General features: G+C 40.8%; 1 protein-coding gene across 1 annotated transcript in view; it reads right to left on the minus strand.

Moving 5' to 3' along the window:
• LOC105478478 (protein CC2D2B) overlaps positions 1 to 25,991 on the minus strand; it is a 264,293-nt gene that overhangs the window by 201,478 nt on the left and 36,824 nt on the right. Inside the window, 1 exon segment of the mRNA XM_071069392.1 lies at positions 5,836 to 5,963. Coding sequence (XP_070925493.1) covers positions 5,836 to 5,963 — 128 coding nt within the window.

The raw sequence follows: 25,991 nt of genomic DNA on the forward strand, positions 1-25,991 counted from the left end.
TGTGGTGGGGTCGGGAGAGGAGGGAGGGATAGCATTAGGAGATACACCTAATGTAAATGATGAGTTAATGGGTGCAGCACACCAACATGGCACATGTATACATATGCAACAAACCTGCACATTGTGCACATGTACCCTATAACCTAAAATATAATTTATAAATAAATAAATAAATAATGAAACAGGGATGGCTGGGCACCGTGGCTCACGCCTGTAATCCCAGCACTTCGGGAGGCCGAGGCGGGCGGATCAACTGAGGTCAGGAATTCAAGACCAGCCTGACCAACATGGAGAAACCCCGTCTCTACTAAAAATACAAAAATTAGCCGAGCATAGTGGCACACGCCTATAATCCTAGCTACTCGGGAGGCTGAGGTAGGAGAATCGCTTGAACCCAGGAGGCAGAGATTGTGGTGAGCCGAGATCGCACCACTGAGCTCCAGCCTGGGCAACAAGAGCAAAACTCCGTCTCAAAAAAAAAAACAAAAGGGAGATAACCTTCCATTCTTCACAGCATTCATGGGAAGAAAAAATGGAAATGCATGTGGAAATGATTTATAACTGCAAAGCACTAAATAATATTATCATTATGTTTTAGGAGGAATTCCTTCCCTATTCACCCTTTAAATCAGTGATCCCCAACCTTTATGGCACCAGGGACCAGTTTCTCGGAGGACAATTTTTCCACAGACCCAGAGGTGGAGAGAAGGGGGCAATGGTTTCGGGATGATTCAAGTGCATTACACTTATTGTGCACTTTATTTCTATTTTTATTACATTGTAACATATAATGAAATAATTATACAACTCACCATAATGTAGAATCAATAGGATCCCTGAGCTTGTTTTCCTGCAACTAGACAGTCCCATATGGGGTTGATGGGAGACAGTGACAGATCATCCGGCATTAGATTCTCACAAGGAGCACGCAATCCCGATCCTACATAGGTGCAGTTTACAATAGGGTTTGCGGTCCTATGAGAATCTAATGCTGCCACTGATCTGACAGGAGATGGAGCTCAGACAGTAAAGTAGGAGATGGGGAGCAACTGTAAATACAGATGAAGCTTTGCTTGCTCACCTGCTGCTTACCTCCTGCTGTACTGGTCCATGGCCTGGGGGTTGGGGACCCCTACTTTAAATGATAGAGATTCTCAGGACTTGGACCTTGACTCTCTTCTCATTTTATAACCCCTTCCTAGATGACCTCGTCCATTTCTAAGACTTCAGTCAATCAATGCCATCAGAGACATAGCTTTAATCTAGGCCTGTGCTATCTAACCAGGGTAACAAATAGCTGGCAATTGAGCACTTGAAATGTGACTAGTTGGAATTGAGATACACCATAAGTTAAAATTTGAAGATAGTATGAAAAAAGAATGTATCTCATTAACAATTTTTTTTTGGCTGGGCATGGTGGTGACTCACGCCTGTAATCCCAACACTCTGGGAGGCCGAGGTGGATGGATCAAGAGGTCAAGAGATCGAGATCATCCTGGCCAACATGGTGAAACCCCCATCTCTACTAAATACAAAAATTAGCTGGGTGTTGTGGCATGTGCCTGTAGTCCCAGCTACTCAGGAGGCTGAGGCAGGAGAATTGCTTGAACCTGGGAGGCGGAAGTTGTTGTAAGCCGAGATCGCACCACTGCACTTCAGCCTGGGCTACAGAGTGAAACTCCTCTGTCTCAAAAAACAAACAAACAAACAAAAAAACATTTTTTTTTTTTTTTTGAGACAGAGTCTTGCTGTGTCACCCAGGCTGGACTGTAGTGGCGTGATCTAGGCTCACTGCAACCTTTGCCTCCCAGGTTCAAGTGATTCTCCTGCCTCAGCCTCCCAAGTAGCTGGGACTACAGGTGCCCACCACCACGCCCAGCTAATGTTTTTTGTGTTTTTAGTAGAGACAGGATTTCACTATGTTGGCCAGGCTGGTCTTGAACTCCTGACTTGGTGATCCACCCGCCTCAGCCTCCCAAAGTGCTGGGATTACAAGCGTGAGCCAATGCACCCAGCCAACAATTCTTTATTTTGATGAAATGTTGAAATAATATTTTGGATACATTAGGCTACATAAAATATATTATTAAAATTACTTTCACCTCTTTTATTCTACTTTCTAAAATGTGGCTCTTTGAAAATTTAAAATTTGGCTTGTTTTATATTTTTGTTGAGCACGGCAGTAGACATTTGCTCAGAAAAGAAAGGTCCAAATCTGATTATCCAACTGCTTTCTTGACATTTCCCATTGGCTTTCCAATATTCAAAACAATTCTTCAAAAATTATACCCAAAGCCTCCCCGTCCTTCCAAATTTTTCTTGTGGCCTCCTCCTGGTATCCTCCTACATCTCACCCCCCTCTAATTCATTGAAATCAGAGTGATCTTTGCAAAAACAAATCTGATCATACCACTAGCTTCCCACTACTCTTAGGATTAAAACTGAAATCCTCAACCTGTCTTGCAGGGCCTGCACCACCTACCTCCCCATCTTTATATAACACGTGGCCCACTCCTGCTCTCCAACTAGTTCCTAGGAGATACCCAACCCCTTCCTGTTTCAGGACTCTTGCATCCGCTTTCCTTCTCCCTTGAATACTTTTGTTGTTGTTGTTGTTGTTGTTTTGAGATGGAGTCTAACTCTGCAGCCCAAGCTAGAGTGCAGTAGCGTGATCTTGGCTCACTGCAACCTCCGCCTCTGGGGCTCAAGCGATTCTCGTGCCTCAGCCTCCCAACTAGCTGGGATGACAAGTACGTGCCACCACACCCAGCTAATTTTTTGTATTTTAGTAGAGATGGGGTTTCACCATGTTGCCCAGGATGGTCTCAAACTCCTGAGCTCAGGCAATCTGCCAACCTTGGCCTGCCAAACTGCTGGGATTACAGGCGTGAGCCACTGCGCTCGGCCCTGCCTGGACTACCCTTTACCTATGTCTTTCCCAGCTATCTTCTAATCATTTCTCAGATATCATTCTAATATCATTTTTTCAGGGGAGACTTGCCTGATCCCAAAACTTTCATTTGGTGGCAATTTATCACAATTACAATTAATAATTTGTGTTATTAAATACGTTTGCATCCCCAGATGGTAAGCTCAGTCACATCTATATACTGGCTTTCTTTATTGTGTAGCCCAGTGCCTAACACAGACAATGAATATTTTTTATTTTACTTTTTTTGAGATAGACTCTTATTCTGTCAGCCAGGCTGGGGTGTAATAAATAATTGTCAATGCATAAATTTATAAAAAATGAATGAAGAACTGCTGAATTAGGTATGGTCAGAAAGTCATGTCATTGTGTGTTCTTAAAACACATGTATCGGCCAGGCACGGGGGCTCACGCCTGTAATCCCAGCACTTTGGGAGGCTGAGGCGAGTGGATCACAAGGTCAGGAGGTCAAGACCATCCTGGTTAACACGGTGAAACCCCATCTCTACTAAAAATGCAAAAACTTAGCCGAGCATGGTAGCAGGTACCTGTAGTCCCAGTACTCGGGAGGCTGAGGCAGGAGAATGGCGTGAACCCGGGAGGCGGAGCTTGCAGTGAACTGAGATTGCGTCACTGCACTCGAGCCTGGGCAACAGAGTGAGACTCCGTCTCAAAACAACAACAACAACAACAACAACAAAAACTCAAACAAAAAGCAAACAAACAAAAAAAAAACATGTATCAGTACAAATATCCAAATAAGTGTTATCTTTTAAATGGTCATTTTTGGAAGCAAATATATTTATTTCAATAAACTACTCAAACCAGTTTAGTAGCCCATGATATTTGGGATGATCTTGGTACTAGTGTACAAACCATGCAAGAAAAAAAGTTTTTTTGTTTCTTATTCTAGATTTTATAAAATGTTTTATCATACACCTTATTCATTAAACTTGGTTTTGAACGACTTCAGAGTTATCATTCAAGAGTATGCTTTAAAGTGGCAATGCCTAGTAGAACTTTCTACAGCAATGGAAATATTCTATATCTGTATTGTCCAATACAGTAGCCACCAGCTATGTGTGGCTATTGAGCACTTGAAATGTGGCTAGTGCAACACAGGGACAGAATTTTTTATTTTATATAATTTTAATTGACTTAAGTGTAAAGAGCTGAATGTGGCTAGTGGCTATCAAATTGGACAGCACATCTGGTTTAAAGCCATCACCAGAATACAAGTTTCTGAAATATTTTGCCCCCAATATATGCCAGGAATCTTACTAAAATTATGTAACCTCAACAAATGACTAGTTTGCATATATAAAACTATCTTTATATAAAATAAATCAGTGATATTATTAAAAAGATTCACTTCAGATGCCAATGACTGCTCTTCAATACTCCTCCCTTTTATTTAAAGAACGCCAAAGACCTTGTTCCATTTTGCCAGGCCCATATAACAATGCAGAAGTACAGCAGACTTGAAGGAGACCACTGTGAATGAGGGAAGGTCGTCCATGACCACACATATTCTTGGGAACATAACTCAAGTTTGTCATGGATTTTGCCTGCTAGGCGTCTCCCTCTCCAATGATGCAATACTGAACATGTAAAAAGGTCAAATTAAGAAGGCAATCATGTATTTCTGGAACTGGTAAACAAATAATGGAACCAAGATGTCATGAGACTTCAACTGTGAGTGAAGTTTTGCCAAGGAAACAACATCACTCAATATTAAAAGGCAAGCGACCCTTAACAATGAGATAGTATCAGCTTTCTGTCTTGACAAAGGGACTGCTGTACACAGCACCACTGGGTTGAACTTGACAAAAAGATGCCAGTGTGACACCCACGCCTCTGCTATACAGTGATTTGGGTGGATGGCAAAAGTTTCAGAGGCCTGGCATATGCAACCATCCTTCCAGGCTCCCAGTTCAACATCTTCAAATACAAGAGAATATACTTCTACATGTGTATTCCCAGGCCTCCATGGTCAAGTTAACTTTTGGATATATTACTGCCCACATATACATACATGCTTATTAGTATATTGGTGTCATCTGGGCCCTTATATATTTGTTTACTGTAATTTCAGTGAAAGTGTAAAATGGTATATCTATAATATAAATTTTTATTTACCACATGCTTTTTAATTAACAGATTAAAAAATTTAATGACCATATTACAAAGTACTTGTGAGATATTCATGTCTGAAATTTTACTTTGATGAACTGGAAAGAAAACAGAAATACATTAAAGTTAATGAGCCTAATGATCTTTAATGATAGTAACTAGTTGTTCAAATGTAGAAATATCACAAGAAATCTGCCTATCCATGAATTCATTTCAAATGACTATACTTGATACACATATGTTTTCTGATTTGCTTTTATTGATTTTGTTGATTCTTTACTATATCTGGAGATAAGATACATGTCTTCTCCACAATCTCTGACTTCCATAGTACTTTATACAGAGCTGTATAATAAACGTATTGTTTTGGTGATAGTGATAATAATGAAGTAAAAAGAACAGAGTGCAGTATTGTGATTCACCCATGATGAAGAAGTGGAAATATACTAGAATATAGAATCTTGGCATAGTATTACACAGATCTGGATGAGCTGAATAAAGCATTAATCTCTGCCAGAGTATCAATTTAATGAGTTTGCTAAACAATCATAAAGGCAGTTATCTTCCCACCACTAATTGATTCAAGGCATTTACTCTTCCAGAATGAGCATCTATTTCCATTTTACTCGCCTAATCCAGTGGAAATTGACTTGTTCCTGGGCTGTTAGAACCTCAACTCCTCCCCTATGCTCTACATACCTTAACCCTCTTCCCCCTGTCCCACCCAGATCCCCTCTTACATACACACAAACACACACACATATTTGACTTACCTTAATGTTTTCTGGCAATGCTTTGTTCTGAGTCAGTCCCACAGCAAGCAAAGCTATCACAGCTATGATAGAGGAGAAGCCAAGGATGGCTAGGATATTCTTGGAGCAAAATGTCTTCACGTTAGACTCTAAAACCAAAAGCAGAAAAAAAAATACCAACAAGAAATCAAAAACACTGATTTTCCTCCCCTTTCTGTCTAGTCTTGTAATGGCTACCTGGAGATATCAGAGACAGATTAAAAGCCAATCTTTTTTATCAATGAGGCACTTACAAAGTAATTGGGAAATAATTCAAGAACAAAAGGATTTGTTTATACTTTGACAAAGGCCAAGACTGAGTTAGTGGCTGTGGCAAGGACAAAACTAGGTCAGTGATCAGATATGGAATGAGGAGTGAGAAGAGCCCCAAATTGGCTGTTTAACAGGTCATACAGATCTATCAAGGTACAAGTAACAAATAACAAAAAACAAGGATAGCCCTCCTCATTTTTGAAATCTACCACAAAATGTTTAAGATGTTAAAAAGTATTAAGAATGCATCATCAAACAACAAATCCTACTATTCCACGACATTTCCTGGCTTGACATACATAATCCTTGCATTTAGACCACCCTTATATAGTAAGCAATTAGTAATGGCATAGAGGCTGAGGAGTCTTGAACATTTTGGATCAGAATTCATATTATCTTATTTATTTTGTCTTTAGTCTCATTCTGTCATGGGATATTAAAAAGGCTCCAATAGTAGAGTTATATAAAGGCAAAAGTGGTTGGGCGTCATGGCTCACGCCTGTAGTCCTATCACTTTGGGAGGCCAAGGCAGGTGGATCTCAAGGCCAGCAGCTCGAGACCAGCCAGGTCAATATGGTGAAACCTCATCTCTATCAAAAATACAAAAATTAGCCAGGCGTGGTGGTGGGCGCCTGTAATCCCAGCTACTCAGGAGGCTGAGGCAGGAGAATCACTTGAACCCAGGAGGTGGAGGTTGCGGTGAGCTGAGATCGCGCCACTGCACTCCAGCCTGGGTGACAGAACAAGACTCTGTCTGAAAAAAATTAAAAACCGAAAACGGGTGCCGTGGCTCACACCCGTAATTCCACCACTCTGGAAGGCCGAGGCAGGTGGATCACGAAGTCAAGAGATCAAGACTATCCTGGCCAACATGGTGAAATCCCATCTCTACTAAAAATCCAAAAATTAGATGGGTGTGGTGGCGTGCACCTGCAGTCCCAGCTACTCAGGAGGCTGAGGCAGAAGAATCACTCGAACCCAGGAGGCAGAGGTTGTTGTGAGCCAAGATCACACCACTGTGCTCCAGCGTGGCGACAGAGTGAAACTCCCTCTCCAAAAAAAGGGCAAAAGCTACTTTGGTCAGATGTAAACAGATTGTATAGAGGAAGCAAACAGGAAATGAAATGGTTGCACCATTCCCTCCATTTTGACAACTCAACCTCCTCCTCTCTCAACGCCCCAAACTATCCCCAAATGTTTTCCTTATGCTTTGGGAAGAAAGGAGAAGATAACATAATTAAAAAGCATACAGAAATGAGATGGGTTCTCTAGAATAGTTTATACTTCTCTAAGGACAGAGGGTAGGATCAAAAAGCTAAAAGAGGAGCCCAAGTCTCCTCTTTCTCTTTCCCCCTTTGTCAGTAGAAGCTGGCTAGGCACTGAAATGGGAGCTCCCCCTGAAGCTCTTGAGCAGAAGCTTGAACTTAATTCAACTCTAAGCCTGGATTAAGGTATGGGTCTCCAATCCACCTCAATCCCCAGAATCTTGAGGCAGTCTTTACCCACCAGACCAAGCAATGCAAAATTTAGGAGAAAAAGTTTTAGCAACATCATTATCTATTGCTTCCAAACAAGGAAGAGCAGATGAAATATACAGCACTTTCCCACTTCTCCCTTCCCAAAAGAACCTCCATTTTGTTCAGATGCTTGCCTTTCCCCCAAGCTCAGGGATGGACTTGTCTGTGTAATTTCATTCCCTCACCAGTGATTGGTTTAACAATGGGTATGCCACCTAATTATGGCCCATGTGACCCTGGAGGAAGTCTTCTGGGGCAAGTCTAGGGAAAAAAGAAAACATTCTCTCTTCATCCTTAAACATTGTCCTGCCTGGAAGGGATGACATCCAATGTTTCTACCATAATAAAATTTTGAATGTTTTACTCCCTCAACCTATTCAACAAGGTCTATCTATTAACTTCTTTTGTTTTTGTAAATATGACCATCTTGCTATCTCATTTTCCTTCCATGGCCATTTCAGTCACTATTCTTAGCATCCAAGTTACTACAATAAAAAAAGAAAAACTGATAAGGCCTCTGCTCTTTGGAATTTACATTCTAGTTAGGGAAAAAGATAAACCAGAAAAGAAGCACATAAATAGGTCATATCAGGTCATGATACGTGCTAAGAAGAAATTCAAACCAAGGAACGTGATAGAGTGACTTGCAGTAGAATTGGGAATGAAGGAAAAGGTATCAGATTGAGGGTCAAAAAAGCCTCTCTCAGAAGATGACATTTGAGCTCAGACCTAGAAGGTGACATTTGAGGAGAAAACACCAGCTTGGAGAGGAAGGAAGAACATAAGAGGGAGAAGGAACAGAAACTGCAAGAGCCCAGAGGTGGGAACCAACTTGATGTGACTATAATTATTTCTTCCTTTTCCTAATGAGAATATTTACTAACTTCTTCTTGTCACTGAGGAGTTGGATATACACTTTTCCACATTTTCCCAGCTTTTGCAATGATATCCAGGTTACCAGAATATATGGAAGCCTTTCATCCTAAAAAGACTTTTAGGTCAGAGAGAAAATTTAGGAATTTTCCATAAGTGATTTTTCAAATGTTTTTATTACCAAAAAACCCACAATGGTTAAGTTTGTTTTTCATGTAACTGACTACATTATCCAGAGAGCAGTAATTAAAATGCTGTCTTCCATGGACTATATGAAAGCCAGTTTTCAAAAGCCCTGATCACATCCAGGAAGCAGGAGAGTCATCTCAGAAGTGGTGCCAGAGAAGAGGTGCTAGAGGTGTGGTGCAGGTTGACATATCTTGGATGTGCTCATAAAAATAGAATTACTTAGGTAACTGCGCCTTCTTCTTGGACCCCCAGAGTGCTTTCAGACCCCATGACTGCCACAGTCAAGCTCTGTTATGGAAAATTCACATTGATTGTCTTTCCCCTGAAAAGCCCTTAATTTGCCTTGTGGCTAACAGAAATGTGGTTTCTGTCATACAATGTGAAATGGTATTTTGAAACAGAATTTCAACAAACGATTTTACCAAAAATATCCAATGGCAAAGTGTTATCATTGTTTTCCCTTTGAATTGGCTTACTGTACTGGAGAATTTAAGACTGCCACTTCCTTTGCATTTTTTTCTTTTCATGTGATGAGACAAGGGAGAGGAATTTTCTGCTTAAAGTGAGACAGCAAGGTAATATTAACTTCAACTCGTCACCTGACAGAGAGACAAAACTGAAGGAAACCCAAGCTTTGAAAAAACACAGGCTGATTTCAAGCCAACTAGCTGTGTCAGAGGAAAAATGCCTTCAAGATTTTTATACGAATCAAAGGAAGCAAAGGTTCTTTTGATTCTTATAGAAACAGCCATCATGATGTCCAGTTACAATCATACTAAGGTGAAAATCAGAATTATTTAATTTCAGCAGGGTGCAGTGGCTCACACCTGTAATCCCAGCTCTTTGGGAGGCAAAGGTGGGTGGATCGCTTGAGTCCAGGAGTTTGAGACTGGGGGGTAACATGGTGAAAATCTGTCTCTACAAAAAAAAAATACAAAAATTAGCCAGGCGTGGTGGCAAGTGCCTGTAGGCCTGTAGTCCCAGCTATTTGGGAGGCTGAGGTGGGAGGATCACTTGAGCCTAGGACACTGAAGTTGTAGTGAGCCAAGATCACACCACTGCACTCTAGCCTGGGCAACAGAGTGAGACCCTGTCTCCAAAACAAACAAACGAATTATTTAATTTTGTCCATAGTCAAAATTCTGTTGTACAGAGAAATCCCAGCATTGCTACTCTGTGATAACAAAAATATAACATTTTAAAATGTTACTCCATTAATAAATAGATTTAGGGTGTTGACAGATGTGGTGGATTTCAGGCAAAAACAAGTTTTGCTTTGCAGATCCAATGTGACTGACTAGATTCAAATTGTTTCCAATTTGTTATGGGTCACATCTGGACTAAACTTTTCTTGTCATATAGAGAACAAAACAGCAAATGTAGACAAGCATTGGTGAGCAAACATCCAAGGAATGTTGTGGTCCTTCCTGTGTTTACATAGCCTAATGATGGAACAATCACTGTAGCTCAGAAGACTGGTCCTAATCTGGCCTTGTCATTCCTCCAACTCCCAGAGTCAAAGTCTGTACACCACCCCTGCTACCTTCCTCCTTCTCCTTCAGGGAGCTCTTCTTGAGGATACATATGTAGGTTGTTCTCACACTCAGGGGCTTGAAGATCTTTTCTCAGTTATTTCATCCCAAGCCCCTTAGACCCACCTTCTTCTACAATGATATCCACATCCCCTGATTCCAGTCACCCTTACCTCATATCTGATCTTCTACAATGGCCCTTTCTGGCGACTCCCACACTTCCTAATTCTCTTCCCTATCAGAATCCCTCCTTCATGTGGCTATAGAAATCTTCCACAATTGACATTCCTAAGACTCTACCTTATCAAGAACCTATGGCCTGCTGTGTGCCAGATGAAAGCCACACTGGTCTACCTAGACTTCCAAGCCCTTCAGAAATTTCAGCCCTTCTCATTTTACCATTCCAACCAACAGATCTGTTTGGGTCCAAGATGAGAATTCCTGACATTATGACTACTAGAATGTAAGCTCCCTAGGGCAGGGACTTTTTTCTGACTTGTCCATTGGTATATCCCATGTTGGATGGATGGATGGATGGATGGATGGATGGATGGATGGATGGATGGATGAATGAATTTTGGATTCTCTGAATTTTTTTCAGCATGGGACTTCCTTCATTTGTAATTCCATTCCCCTCATTCTCCAAGTCTTTTTGTCTCCTTCAAAATCAAGCTCAGTTGGAAGCTATGTTCCCCCCACACTCTACAAAGCTCAGTTATGTCAGTAGTCCTCTCTTCATGTGCTACCTCTAGATATAGTTTGAACCATTTCAGTTTGGGAGTTCTATAGTTGTTGGAGAGGGGACTATGCCTCATTCATTTCTTCAATTGGTCACTCAATAATTACTTATTGAATACATTATTACTATGAACTAGATAGGCCCTAGGCTCTGAGCTACAGCAATAACCCAAAATGAGAAATGTCCCTGTCCTCATGGTGCTTATATTCTAGTCTGGAGAAAAATACAATAAGCAAGATAAACAAGTAAAATTTACAGTGTATTACATAATTTTAAGTGCTGAGGAGGAAGAAAAATCAAGGAAAGTAAAAAGGAAGGATGTGGTGATTAGGACTGGCCTGAGAAGGTGATTTCTATTGCAGGAAGAAAGCCTGCATACCTCTGAGGCAAGAGCTTTACAGAAACTGGAACTGTACATGGAAAGGCCCTGAGGGGAGAGTAGTAGGAACTGGTCAGAGGAACAATGGGGTGCCCTACTCATAAGTCCTTGAGGGTACTAGTGAGGGCTTTGCCTTATTCTGAGTGATGCGACTTACTTCTAATGTCATTTGTATAACCCATGCTCAGCAACTTAGGGGTGAACAAGGAACCATTGGGGACTGTTGAAGTCAATGGAGAGTGAGGGTGTGGCCTTTTAGGGTGGCACATCCCTGCCTCTTGTGGTAATGATGTGCTGAGGCTACATGAGGTCAGGCCACACAGCCAAGTGTGGACAGAGCCTGGCTCCATCAGAGCAGAGCTTGTCTGGGCAGACGCATCCAGGAGGAGTAAACATAATCACATGAGACAGCCTTCTCAATACCTTCTAGACTTCTTCATAGCTCAGCACTGGAGAGTCTTTTCTGAGGGACCATCATCAGGAACAGTCACTGAGCCAACAATCATCAGGATCCATCAGCAGAGAGTCCAACTCCACAGACTTCTGGGTGATGGTTCAAGTTAGAGCAGAGTTCAGACAAGCTTACCTTTGCTTAGTCTCTGTAAGCCTCCATTTCCTCATGTGCAGAATGGGAGTCACAACAGTATCTGCTTCATAGGGTTGCTATGTAAGCTTCAATGAGCTAACAACACATAATAGCCTACACTAAAGATTTCTTACTGTATTCCAGATTCTCCTCTTAGCACTTTAAATGCAGCCATTAATTTAGCCTTCACTACAGTCCTATAAGGTGCATGTAATACTATCATCTTCTCTATAAAATCTGTATCAGTTTTTTAGGACTGCCACAACAAGTTACCATGAACTTGCTGGCTTCAAACAGAAATTTATTCTTTCATAATTCTGGAGGCCTGAAGTCCAAAAGTTAAGGTAAAGTTAAGGTAAAGTTAAAGGGGCATGCTCCCTTTGAAGGTTCTGGAAGGGATGTCTTTCTTGTCTTTTTCAGCTTCTTAGCATTCCTCTGCTTGTGGCTGCATCACTCCAATCTCCACCTTTGTCTTCACATGGCCTTTTCCCCTGTTGTTCTGTGTGTCAAGTTTCCTTCTTCTTTCTCTTATAAGGACACCAGTCATCAGATTTAGGGCCCACCCTAAATTCAAGATGATTTCATCTCAAGATCCTTAGCTTAATTACATCTCCGAACACCCTACTATATTTCAAATAAAGTCACACTCACAGTCACTATTATAATTATCGTTAGTTTACAGATGAGGAAACTGAGTCACAGAGAGATTAAGTAACTTCCCAAAGTTACACTGATGTAAATGTTGCGCTGTTACAGATAGTTAGACAGACATGGCAGGAAATGGCTCTTCTCCCCTACCCACTAGAAATGTCAGGTGATGGTTTGACAATTATCACATTGCCTCTCCAAAAATGGTAATTTGGTAGCTGGAGCCAGGGACAGAAAATCTCCTGCTGATCCACAGTTGTAACATTAAAGTGTTCATTGAATTCAGGCACCAGGGAGAAGCAACTTCCTGGGCATGCACATTAGGAGACAAATGGAGGAAGATGACTTGCCGGGAGCACTCCACCGGAAAAGGAAATACAGCCTCAGATGAGCATGCACACAACTTCCTAAACACACTGTATGCTCAATTCACAAAGGTAAGGAGGGCACTGTGTGTGCAGGCAGCCCACCCTAAGGGAAGAATCACAGGGAAAGGGCTCAAGATGGCAGCCTATAAAGTCCTAGGATCACAGTTGAACACGGTGTTTGTTCTCCAAGTTGCCCACTTGGATCTCTTCTAAGGGTTCTTTCCTTTCTTTCCTGCTCTAAAGCCTTTTCAATAAACTTCCAGTCCTGCTCTGAAACTTGACTCAGTCTTTTTCTACTTTATGCCCCTCAAATTCTTTCTTCTGAGGAGGCAAGAATTGAGGTCACTGTAGACCTGTATGGATACGCTCGCCCAGATAGCTGCCACCAGTAACGGGGCCAGGAATTAAACACGGGCATTCTGGCTTCAAGGTCCAGGTTTTCAACCACCACCCTACCCTACAATACACGACTGAGGCTCATACAGTGCCTGGGCTGTGCTACCAGTACTGCTATGTGGTAGCCAATCTCATTATCCAGAAATAAAAAGTGACCAACATTGAGGATTTGACTGGAAGGGTTGTCTGGACTGTTCTCACTGAGCACACCAGTGTCCTACCTTTTGAAATCATGAATCTGATCCCTGACAGTCAGAAGCTTACAGTTAAGTGACAAAAGGCTAAGACTGTGATTCTCAGGAAACTTAAGGAACTTGCCCAAGTCATACACCTTACACATGGCAGAACAGGGATTTGATCCAAGTGTCTCAATTCCACTTCAATGCCTTAAATCATTATCCTGCATTAGAGATGTATAGAAATTTTTCAGTTTTATTCTTTCTCAGCTGACTCAATGCAAAAGCACTAGTCCAAAATTCTATCTAAATGGAAAGGTCTTATTCTACCCCCACCCCATATTTCTCCAATTAACCAATCCAGAGTCACATTCAAGGATAAAGCAGTTTAATTTAGTGGGCTTTTTCCTGCCTATATTTTACTTAAAGAAGTCGGCACAAACATCAAGAGAAACACAACTGCTAAAGACAAACTTTGATCCTAAAGACCTCAATGATAACCAGTTAGTTAAAGGGAAAGGCAAAAGAGAAGGAGGAAAAATAAGATGGACATTGGTTTGGGAGACACAGGCAAGAAAATAGAGCCAGGAAATAAGAAGGAAGGGAAGGCGTGGGGGCGAGAATGAAAAGAAAGGTAGAAAGACAAGGTAATGGAGTAAATAACCCATGTCCTGTTCCACTGATCTCTTGAACCACAGACATCAGAGGAAGTTACTGGCTCTTTTTAATGCTATTTTATTTCCACTCTTTGAACTTTTAATTAGCCGATTATTCTCAGTTCGCAGCTTCTTAGTTAGAAAACAATTGCATGTATTTTAACAACGTAGCCTGGCTGATACTGAGTGGACCCCTTGAGACTCAGTTTTGGGTGGGGAGAGCCTATTTGGTGATATCTAAATAGTGTAGATGTGGGTGGGGATGCAGAACAAGCTCTTCCTGCAAATCAGATTCAGCCAACCTGAGGCTCCCCACCCACAGTTCTTGGGCAACATGCTCTTCTCAGATTAGCAGCACATAACTCACATAACTGACTTTGCACTTGGTTGTACCTGACTCTAAAAATGTTAATGATCGCAAAAATCAAATGCTGACAGAGGCTCTATGTGTGGGAAATGAGGAAGCAAAGGAGTCCTCTTCCCTGATTCTTCTCACTTCCTCCCACCAAACCATCTATTCTCTCTTCCCCCCACCCCTTCTAGCCTCCCCTGAATTCTTTTGCCCATAGATTGCATTGAGCATAATAGGCCTTTGTGGTCAGTGTGGAATCCCATGTTTAAGTGTAGGGTTGGCAGGGAGGAAGCCTGTTTCCGGCAAAGTGATGTCACTGACACTGCAGACAGGAATTCCCTGTGTCCCAGCCAAAAGGCGTAACAATCTGGTGTATTGATGGCCTCAGCAATAAGCACATTGCTTCCACTAAACGAGTCTTCTTCCACATCTGAAATTGAAAAATCGTGCCCTGGGGACTCTATGCTTTCTCAAAGCAGCTGCATTTGTCAACAAGCCTTGGTTACTTGCAGATGGTGAGAAAAAGCAAGAAAATCTGTATTGGCCATGCATCTCTAGTGTTGGGAAGCAGGGTGAACTGACTCAACCAGGGTGCCTAGCCTTATAGTCTTCTCTCATATACCTTGCCTTTATAAACTCTCTCATTTCTACCACCTTATTTTTGCACCAATGAGGTACAAAATCTAGAGGTTACATACAAATATTACTTAGAAAAGTGTGCTATAAGCTATACAAAATAGAATTCTAAGCCCCCCAACTGACTGACCAGACCATCTTTTGGCCAAGGGGACCCCAGAGAAACCTTGAAAACTGCATTCTCGGCCAAGATGGAATGGAGGGTGGGAGGGGCTCAGACCCTCTCCCTTGCTAACTAGGATTAGGCTTTCCTTCTCAAGGGCCTAACAGAAACCAGCCCTTTCAAAAGGCTCCACCACTGATATCAATCGACTGACTCCCTGGTGCTGCCCCACCTTTTCTGCCTGATAAGAGATCACTAACCATGGGGTGGTCCTGGCCGGTCTATGAAGAATAGGTAGCTAGTATTTTCACATCCTCTGCTTCACCTTTTGATGTCAGAGGGCCAAAAACTCCTTCTAAGATCACCACTATTTTCTGAATATGGAGAAGCAGAAGGCTCAATTACACATGCAGATGGTTCTCCCTTCATAAATATTCATGACTCCTTCTATAGCTTATTGAATATGTATATTTGGCCACCAGCTCTGTGTAAATTCTTGTTCCCTTTGCCCCTCCCTCCAAATATGTTTCTGGCTTCTGACTGGAGGCTATACTTCCCAACCTGTCAGAATGGCCATCATGCAGGCTGTAACCTTTTATAAGAAATAAAGTCTCCTCTTCTCTTCAAAATTTGTAAATTGTATTTCTGTAAGTTAACAAATCAAAGTAAAAAATGACAAACAGAAAAAAATGTTTGCAACAATTATGAAATAGTTGGATTCACTAACATATAAGCATCATTTAAAAATCATTAAGAAAATGATCAGCTCACCTAACAGAAAAATGGGCAAAGATGATGAATAGGCAAAGCAAAGAAAAAGAAATATATGTGTTATCAACATATTAAATGTATTCTAACTACCCTTAATTAAAGAAATGTAAATGAAAAAAATTATTTTCAGAATAGCAACGTTTTTAAAGTTTGATAAATACATAATATTCACTACACACTTATTAGAATGGCCAAATTTTTTAAAATATTGACAATATGAAATGTTGGTAAGAATGCAGAGCAACTGAAACACTTGTGCCTTGCTGCTAGGGATGGAAAATAATAAAGCCACTTTGAAAAAGTGTTTGGCAGTTTCTTATAAAGTTAAATGTAAACTCACCATAAAATTGAGCAATCCCACACTGAGGTATTTACCTGAGAAAAGCAAAGACCTATGTCCACACAAAGATACGTACCTAAATATTTCTAACTGCTTTATTCATAATTGCCAAAACCTCAAAACAATCCAAATGCTATCAACTGGCAAATGTGTACAAATTGGGAACAATCATACAATGAAATTCTACTCAGCAATAGAGAAAAAGAATAAACTACTGGTAAATGTAACAACATGCATGAATCTCAAAAGCATTATGCTAAGTAAAAGAAACCAGACTCAAATAGGCTATTTACTTCATGCTTTCTTTGATATGATATTCTGGAAAAGGCAAAACTAAGAACAGAAATTAGATCAGTAGGCAAAGGCTCAGGATGGGGACAGAGGATTGACTACAAAGGGCCACAAAGGAGCTTTTGGAAATAATATAAATATTCTAGATTTTGATTGTAGTGGTGGTTAAATAACTTTACATATTTGTCAAAATTCATAGAACTTTACACCTTAAAAAAGTGAATTTTACTGTAAATTCAGTAAAGAAATGACATGTTGACAAAGATTTGGGAAAACAGATACTTCTTGTATGTTGGTAGGAGTAAAAATTTGTAGAACCTCTTTGACGGGGAGGCAATTGAGTAACATCTATCAAAGGGTAAACACATATATCCTTTGACTGAAGAATTCTACTTCTAGAAATGTAACCTGCTACTTATGAATATGTGAAAAAATGGTGCATAGATCGCGACATTCAGTGCAGTATTGTTTGTAATGGCAAAAGACTAAAAATGACTAAAGGTCTATCAACTGGTGTCTGGATATATAAATTCTACTACATTCATACTACATAATTCTATGCGGACATGAAAAAGACTGAGCTAGATCTACGAATGTTGATGCAAACTGTCTTCAAAACATTTCATTATGTGAAAAGCAAGATGTGGGGCCAGGCATGGTGGGTCATAACCCCAGTGCTTTGGGAGGCCAAGGCAGAAGAATCACTTAAGCCTAGGAGTTCGAGACTAACTTGGACAACATAGGGAGAGACCCTATCTCTACAAAAAATTTAAAAGTTATCCAGGTGTGGTGGCGTGTGCTTGTGGTCCCAGCTACTCAGGAGGCTAAGGCAGGAGGGGATTGCTTGAGCTCGAGAGTTCTAAAGGCTTTGAGTCAAAGAGGAAAAAATGTACAGAGGGTTTCCAGTTAAGAGTAAAGTGGCAAAGATACTAGGAGCTGGGAAGGTGAACATTGGGTACTTAGGAAGTTGTGCACTGGTGGTTTAATGTTGACTTTGCCCACTCTAGCACCCTGCTAACCACTCGCCAACCTGATTAACTCAAGCAGCTACCTTTGGGTTCCCATTTATTCTTTCTTGCCAGATCAATGTAATTTCTGTACTCTTTGGGCAGAATTGTAAAGCCTCACTTGGTAGACTTTGGGTGGACTCAAAGTTTTATTTTGAGGGAAATTTGACATCTGCCCCTCTGTCCCTCTGGGGTTATGTATCAGTGTAAGTGAGAAATGCCATCTGGATAAGATATGGTCATGCAATTAAATGTCTACGGTAACACTGTCACAGATCATCTGACACCTAACCAGCTGGCTTTCTCTTTAACCATCAACACAGAGTATCTGCACTTTAGATACATGAAAACTCAATCTTATAAATTGATTAGTATCTAGTTCCTGTCAAAATGTGACAGATACTACTGATATTTCAGAATGGCAATATAAGGGTCCCCTGTGTTTTTTTCCAAGCATATTTTCTGTACCCATTTAGTGAGGAGGAAGGTAGGAGGAGTTAGAGAAAGGTTCCTTTACCTTGGAAACAGGAATTTCCTCTGAGAGCAAAACTAGTAAGATGAATATATTATAGATGAGAGTAGCTTTTAGCCAAATCACCTACACTTTAAAAGTTCTTTCAGTCTTGTGGCTTCAGTGTCTCCTCAAATCCAGCATATGACTCAGAAAGTAGTGTCCTACTCAATTTTGTACCCCGAGTGAAGAAGTAATATGTGAATATGGCGGGGATGGGGTCATCTACATAGAATAAAAAAGGCAACTAAAATAATCTGTCAATGTATCTCTAGCATGCTCTGGGGAAAGAAGGTGCCTTGGCCTGTGGACTCAAGTACACCATTTCCTTGAAAGTTTTTTTCCCCTACAGTGATGAAGAATGCCTCCTCTAAGATAATCAAACTAACTCCCCCACTTCTGATTTCATGTCTACCAAGCTATCTTACCATGTCAATTTTTCTACAAGGTAAAAAATGAAGACCTGGTATCATTCTTGCTGAAACTATTCCCAGAATAGAGGAGGAGGGACTTCACCATAACTCATTCTATGAGGCCTACGAGCATCATCCTGATACCAAAACCTGGCAGAGATGCAACAAAAAAAGAAAACTTCATGCCAATATCCTTGATGAACATGGACGCAAATATCCTCAACAAAATACTGGCAAACCAAATCCAGGAGCACATCAAAAAGTTCATCCACCACAATCAAGTAGCCTTTATCCCTGCGATATAAGGTTGGTTCACCATATGCAAATCGATAAATGTGATTCCTCATGTAAACAGAATTAAAGACAAAAATCACATGATTATCTCAATAGACGCAGAAAAGGATTTCTATAAAATTCAACACTCCTTCATGTTAAAAACTCCCTGTAAATTAGGTATTGAGGGAACATCCCTCAAAATAATAAGAGCCATCTATGACAAACCCACAGCCAACATCATAGTAAATGGCAAAACCTGGAAGCATTCCCCTTGAAAACTGGCACAAGGCAAGGATGTCCTCTCTCACCACTCCTATTTAACATAGTATTGGATGTCCTGGCTAGGGCAATCAGGCAACAGAAGGAAATAAAGGGCATCCAAATAGGAAGATAAGAAGTCAAACTATCCCTGTTTGCAGACAACATGATCCTATATCTAGAAAACCCCATGGCCTCAGCCCCAAAGCTCCTTAAGCTGATTAACAACTTCAGCAAAGTCTCAGGATCCAAAATCAATGCACAAAACTCCCTAACATTCCATACACCAACAACAGTCAAGCTGAGAGCCAAAGCAGGAAGAGCTCTCCAAGGAGAACTACAAAACACTACTCAAACAAGTCAGAGGACAGATCCATTCCAAGATGACGGAAAATGAACAGCTCTGGTCTGCAGCTCCCAGAGTGATTCACCAAGAAGATGGGTGATTTCTGCATTTCCAATTGAGGTACCTGGTTCATCTCACTGGGACTGGTTGGACAATGGGTGCAGCCCACAGAGGGTGAGCTGAAGCAGGGCAGGGTGTCGCCTCCATCTGGGAAGTGCAAGGAGTTGGAGGATTTCCCTTTCCTAACCAAGGGAAGCTGTGACAGATTGTACCTGGAAAATGGGATACTCCCACCCAAATACTGTGCTTTTCCCAAGGTCTTAGCAACCAGCAGACAAGCAGATTCTCTCCTGTGCCTGGCTTGGAAGGTCCCATACCCACGGACCCTGTTCATTGCTAGTGCAGCAGTCTGAGATCAAACTGCGAAGTGGCAGCCTGGCTGGGAGAGGGGCATCCACTATTGCTGAGGCTTGAGTAGGTAAACGAAGTGGCCTGGAAGTTGGAACTGGGTGGAGCCCACCGCAGCTCTGCAAGGCCTACTGCCTCTAGACTCCACCTCTGTGGGCAGGGCTTAGCTGAACTAAAGGCAGCAGACAACTTCTGCAGACTTAAACGTCCCTGCCTGACAGCTCTGAAGACAGCAGTGGTTCTCCCAGCATGGTGTTTGAGCTCTGAAAACAGAGATTGCCCCCTCAGGTGGGTCCCTGACCCCTGTGTAGCCTGACTGGGAGACACCTCCTAGTAGGGGCCGACTGACACCTCATATAGGCAGGTCCCCCTTTGGGATAAAGCTTCCAGAGGAAGGATCAGGCAGCAATATTTGCTGTTCTGCAATATTTGCTGTTCTGCAGGCTCCGCTGGTGATACCCAGGCAAACAGGGTCTGGAGTGGACCTCCCACAAACTCCAACAGACCTGCAGCTGAGGGGCCTGACTGTTAAAAGGAAAACTAACAAACAGAAAGGAATAGCATCAACATCAACAAAAAGGACATCTACACCAAAACCCCATCAGTAGGTCACCAACATCAAAGACCAAAGGTAGATAAAACCACAGAGATGGGGAGAAACCAGAGCAGAAAAGCTGAAAATTCTAAAAACCAGAGCGCCTCTTCTCCAAAGGATCGCAGCTCCTTGCCAGCAATGGAACAAAGCCGGACGGAGAATGACTTTGACGAGTTGACAGAAGTAGGCTTCAGAAGGAAGGTAATAACAAACTTCTCCGAACTAAAGGAACATGTTTGAACCCATCACAAGGAAGCTAAAAATCTTGAAAAAAAGGTTAGATAAATGGCTAACTAGAATAAACAGTGTAGAAAAGACCTTAAATGACCTGATGGAGCTGAAAACCATGGCACGAGAACTATGTGACCTATGCATAAGCTTCATTAGCTGATTCGATCAAGTGGAAGAAAGGGTATCAGTGATTGAAGATCAAATTAATGAAATAAAGCAAGAAGAGAAGTTAGAAAAAAGAGTAAAAAGAAATGAACAAAGCCTCCAAGAAATATGGGACTATATGAAAAGACCAAATCTACATTTGATTGGTGTACCTGAAAGTGACAGGAAGAATGGAACCAAGTTGGAAAACACTCTACAGGATATTATCCAGGAGAACTTCCCCAACCTAGCAAGGCAGGCCAACATTCAAATTCAGGAAATACAGAGAACGTCACAAAGATACTCCTCAAGAAGAGCAACCCCAAGACACATAATCATCAGATTCACCAAGATTGAAATTAAGGAAAAAATGTTAAGGGCAGCCAGAGAGAAATGTCGGGTTACCCACAAAGGGAAGCCCATCAGACTCACAGCGGATTTCTTGGCAGAAACTCTACAACCCAGAAGAGAGTAGGGGCCAGTATTCAACATTCTTAAAGAAAAGAATTTTCAACTGAGAATTTCATATCCAGTCAAACTAAGCTTCATAAGTGAAGGAGAAATAAAGCCCCTTACAGACAAGCAAACATTGAGAGAGTTGGTCACCAACAGGCCTGCGTTACAAGAGCTCCTGAAGGAAGCACTAAACATGGAAAGGAACAACCTGTACCAGCCACTGCAAAAACATGCCAAATTGTAAAGACCATCAATGTGAGGAAGAAACTGCATCAACTAATGGGCAAAATAACCAGCTAACATCATAACGACAGGATCAAATTCACACATAACAATATTAACCGTAAATGTAAATGGGCTAAATGCCCCAGTTAAAAGACATAGACTGCAAATTGGATAAAGAGTCAAGACCCATAAGTGTGCTATATTCAGGAGACCCATCTCATGTGCAAAGAATGCACATAGGCTCAACATAAATGGATGGAAGTAGATCTACCAAGCAAATGGAAAGCAAAAAAAAAAAAAAAAAAAAAAAAAAAAAGAGGGGTTGCAATTCTAGTCTCTGATAAAACAGACTTTAAACCAACAAAGATCAAAAGAAACAAAAAAGGCTATTACATAATGGTAAAGGGATCAATTCAGCAAGAAGAGCTAATTGTCCTAAATATATATTATATATGCACCCAATATAGGAGCACCCAGATTCATAAAGCAAGTCCTTAGAGACCTACAAAGAGACTTAGACTCCCACACAATAATGATGGGAGACTTTAACACCCCACTGTTAATATTAGACAGATCAGTGAGACAGAAGGTTAACAAGGATATCCAGGACTTGAACTCAGCTCTGCACCAAGCAGACCTAATAGACACCTACAGAACTCTCCACCCCAGATCAACAGAATATACCAATGACAAAAATCACATGATTATCTTAATAGATGCAGAAAGGCCTTCTACAAAATTCAACAATGCTTCATGCTAAAAACTCTCAATAAACTAGGTATTGAGGGAATGTATCTCAAAATAATAAGAGCTATTTATGACAAACCCACAGCCAATATCATACTGAATGGGCAAAACCTGGAAGCATTCCCTTTGAAAACTGGCACAAGACAGGGATGCCCTCTCTCTCACCACTCCTATTCAACACAATGTTGGAAGTTCTGGCCAGGGCAATCAGGCAAGAGAAAGAAGTAAAAGGTATTCAATTAGGAAAAGACAAAGTCAAATTGTCCCTGTTTGCACATGACATGATTGTATATTTAGATAACCCCATCGTCTCAGCCCAAAATCTCCTTAAGCTGATGAGCAACTTCAGCCAAGTCTCAGGAAACAAAATTAATGTGCAAAAATCACAAGCATTCTTATACACCAATAACAGACAAACAGAGAGCCAAATCATGAGTGAAGTCCCATTCACAATTGATACAAAGAGAATAAAATACCTAGGAATCCAACTTACAAGGGATGTAAAGGACCCCCTTCAAGGAGAACTACAATCCACTGCTCAACAAAATAAAAGAAGACACAAATAAATGGAAGAACATTCCATGCTCATGGATAGGAAGAATCATTATCATGAAAATGGCCATACTGCCCAAGGTAATTTATAGATTCAATGCCATCCCCATCAAGCTACCAATGACTTTCTTCACAGAATTCGAAAAAAACTACTTTAAAGTTCCTATGGAACCAAAAAAGAGCCCACATTGTCAAGACAATCCTAAGCAAAAAGAACAAAGGTGGAGGCATCACATTACCTGACTTCAAACTATACTACAAGGGTACAGTAACCAAAACAGCATGGTACTGGTACCAAAACAGAGAGACAGACCAATGGAACAGAACAGAGGCCTCAGAAATAACACTACACATCTACAACCATCTGATCTTTGACAAACCTGACAAAAACAAGAACTGGGGATAGGATTCCCTATTTAATAAATGGTGCTGGGAAAACTAGCCATATGTAGAAAGCTGAAACTGGATCCCTTCCTTACACCTTATACAAAAATTAATTCAAGATGGATTAAAGAATTAAATGTTAGACCTAAAACCATAAAAACCCTGGAAGAAAACCTAGGCAATGCCATTCAGGACATAGGTACGGGCAAGGACTTCAAGACTAAAACACCAAAAGCAATGGCAACAAAAGCCAAAATGGACAAAAGGGATCTAATTAAACTAAAGAGCTTTTGCATGGCAAAAGAAGCTACCATTAGAGTAAACAGGCAACCTACAGAGTGGGAGAAAATTTTTGTGATCCACCCATCTGACAAACAGCTAATACGCAGAATCTACAAAGAATGTAAACAAATTTACAAGACAAAAAACAACCCCATCAAAAAGTGGGCAAAGGGTATGAACAGACACTTCTCAAAAGAAGATATCTATGCAGCCAACAGACACATGAAAAAATGTTCATCATCACTGGCCATCAGAGAATGCAAATCAAAACCACAATGAGATACCATCTCACACCAGTTAGAATGGCAATTATTAAAAAGTCAGGAAAGAACAGATGCTGACGAGGCTGTGAAGAAACAGGAAGGCTTTTACACTGTTGGTGGGAGTGTAAACTAGTTCAACCATTGTGGAAGACAGTGTGGCAATTCCTCAAGGATATAGAACTAGAAATTCCATTTGACCAGCAATCCCACTACTGGGTATCTACCCAAAGGATTATAAATCATGCTACTATAAAGAAACATGCATATGTATGTTCACTGCGGCACTATTCACAATAGCAAAGACTTGGAACCAACTCAAATGCCCATCAATGATGGATTAAGAAAACGTGGCACATATACACCATGGAATACTATGCAGCCATAAAAAAGGATGAGTTCATGTCCTTTGCAGGGACATGGATGAAGCTGGAAACCATCATTCTCAGTCAACTATCACAAGGACAGAAAACCAAACATCACATGTTCTCACTCATAGGTAGGAATTGAACAATGAGATCATGTGGACACAGGGCGGGGAACATCACACACCAGGGCCTGTCAGTGGGTGGGGGACTTGGGGAGGGATAGCATTAGGAGAAATACCTAATGTAAATGATGAGTTGATGGGTGCAGCAAACCAACATGGCACGATACCCATGTATCAAACCTACACATTGTGCACACGTACCCTAGAACTCAAAGTATAATTTTAAAAAAAGAAGGTGGGAAATAAATCATTCAAAACAAAAAATAAATAAATTCATGGCTATGCTAATTACCCTAAAAAAAAAGAAACATTTTTACAACCTGTTCTCTCTCTCTCTCTGAGGTCTGCTATCTGAGAGCTTCCTTTGCACAATAAAACTTGGTCTCCACAATCTTTAATCTTTAACCTGAACATTCCTTTTTATAGATCTCAGGTCTTTTAACAAACTCAACCAATTGTCAACCAGAAAATGTTTAAATTTACGTATAGCCTGGTAGCCCTCGCTTTTAGTTCTCCTACCTTTCTGAACCAAACCAATGTATTTCTTAAATGTATTTGATTGATGCCTCATGCCTCTCTAAAATATATAAAACCAAGCTGTACCCCGATCACCTTGGGCACATGTTCTCAGGACCTCCCGAGGGCTGACAGGCCATGGTCACTCATGTTTGGATCTGAATAAATCTAAAAAGTCAGAGATGACACAAACAAATGGAAAAATATTCCATGCTCATTGATAGGAAGAATCCATATCATAAAAACAGCCATACTGCCCAAAGCAATTTATAGATTCAATGCTATTCTTATTAAACTACATTGAGATTCTTCACAGAACTAGAACAAACTATTTTAAAATTCATATGGAACCAAGAAAAAGCCCAAATAACCAAGGCAATACTAAGCAAAAAGAACAAAGCTAGAGGCGTCACGCTATTTGACCTCAAACTATACTACAGGGCTACAGTAACCAAAACAGCATGGTACTGGTACAAAATCAGACACAGAGACCAATGGAACAGAATAGAGAACCCAGAGGCAGAGGTTGCAGCGAGTGGAGATCACGCCATTGCACTCCAGCCTGGGCAACAAAAGCAAATCTCTGTCTCAAAAATAAATAAATAAAAATAAAAAATAAATTTAAAAAAAGAATAGAGGACCCAGAAATAAGGCCACACATCTACAGCCACCTGATATTGGATACACCTGACAAAAACAAACAATGGGGAAAGGATTCCCTATTCAATAAATGGTGCTGGGATAACTGGCTAGACATATGCATAAGACTGAAGCTGGACTCCTTCCTTATATCATATATAAAAGTTAACTCAGGATGGATTAAAGACCTAAATGTAAAACCCAAAACTATAAAAACCCTGGAAGATAACCTAGACAATACCATTCCAGACATAGGAATGGGCAAAGATTTCATGAGGAAGACACCAAAAACAATAGCAACAAAAGCAAAAATTGATAAATGGGATCTAATGGAACTAAAAAGCTTTTGCACAGCTGTTGTGGGAAGTCAGGGACCCTGAACGGAGGGACCGGCTGGAGCCGAGGCAGAAGAACATAAATTGTTAAGGTTTCATGGACTTTTATCAGTTCCCAAAATTAATACTTTTATAATTTCTTACAACTGTCTATACTGCAAGCTCTGAACATAAATTGTGAAGATTTCATGGACATTTATCACTTCCCCAATCAATACTCTTATAATTTCTTATGGCT

Source organism: Macaca nemestrina, chromosome 9 (assembly GCF_043159975.1).
Source record: "Macaca nemestrina isolate mMacNem1 chromosome 9, mMacNem.hap1, whole genome shotgun sequence".
In the NCBI taxonomy this organism is placed as follows: Eukaryota; Metazoa; Chordata; class Mammalia; order Primates; family Cercopithecidae; genus Macaca; species Macaca nemestrina.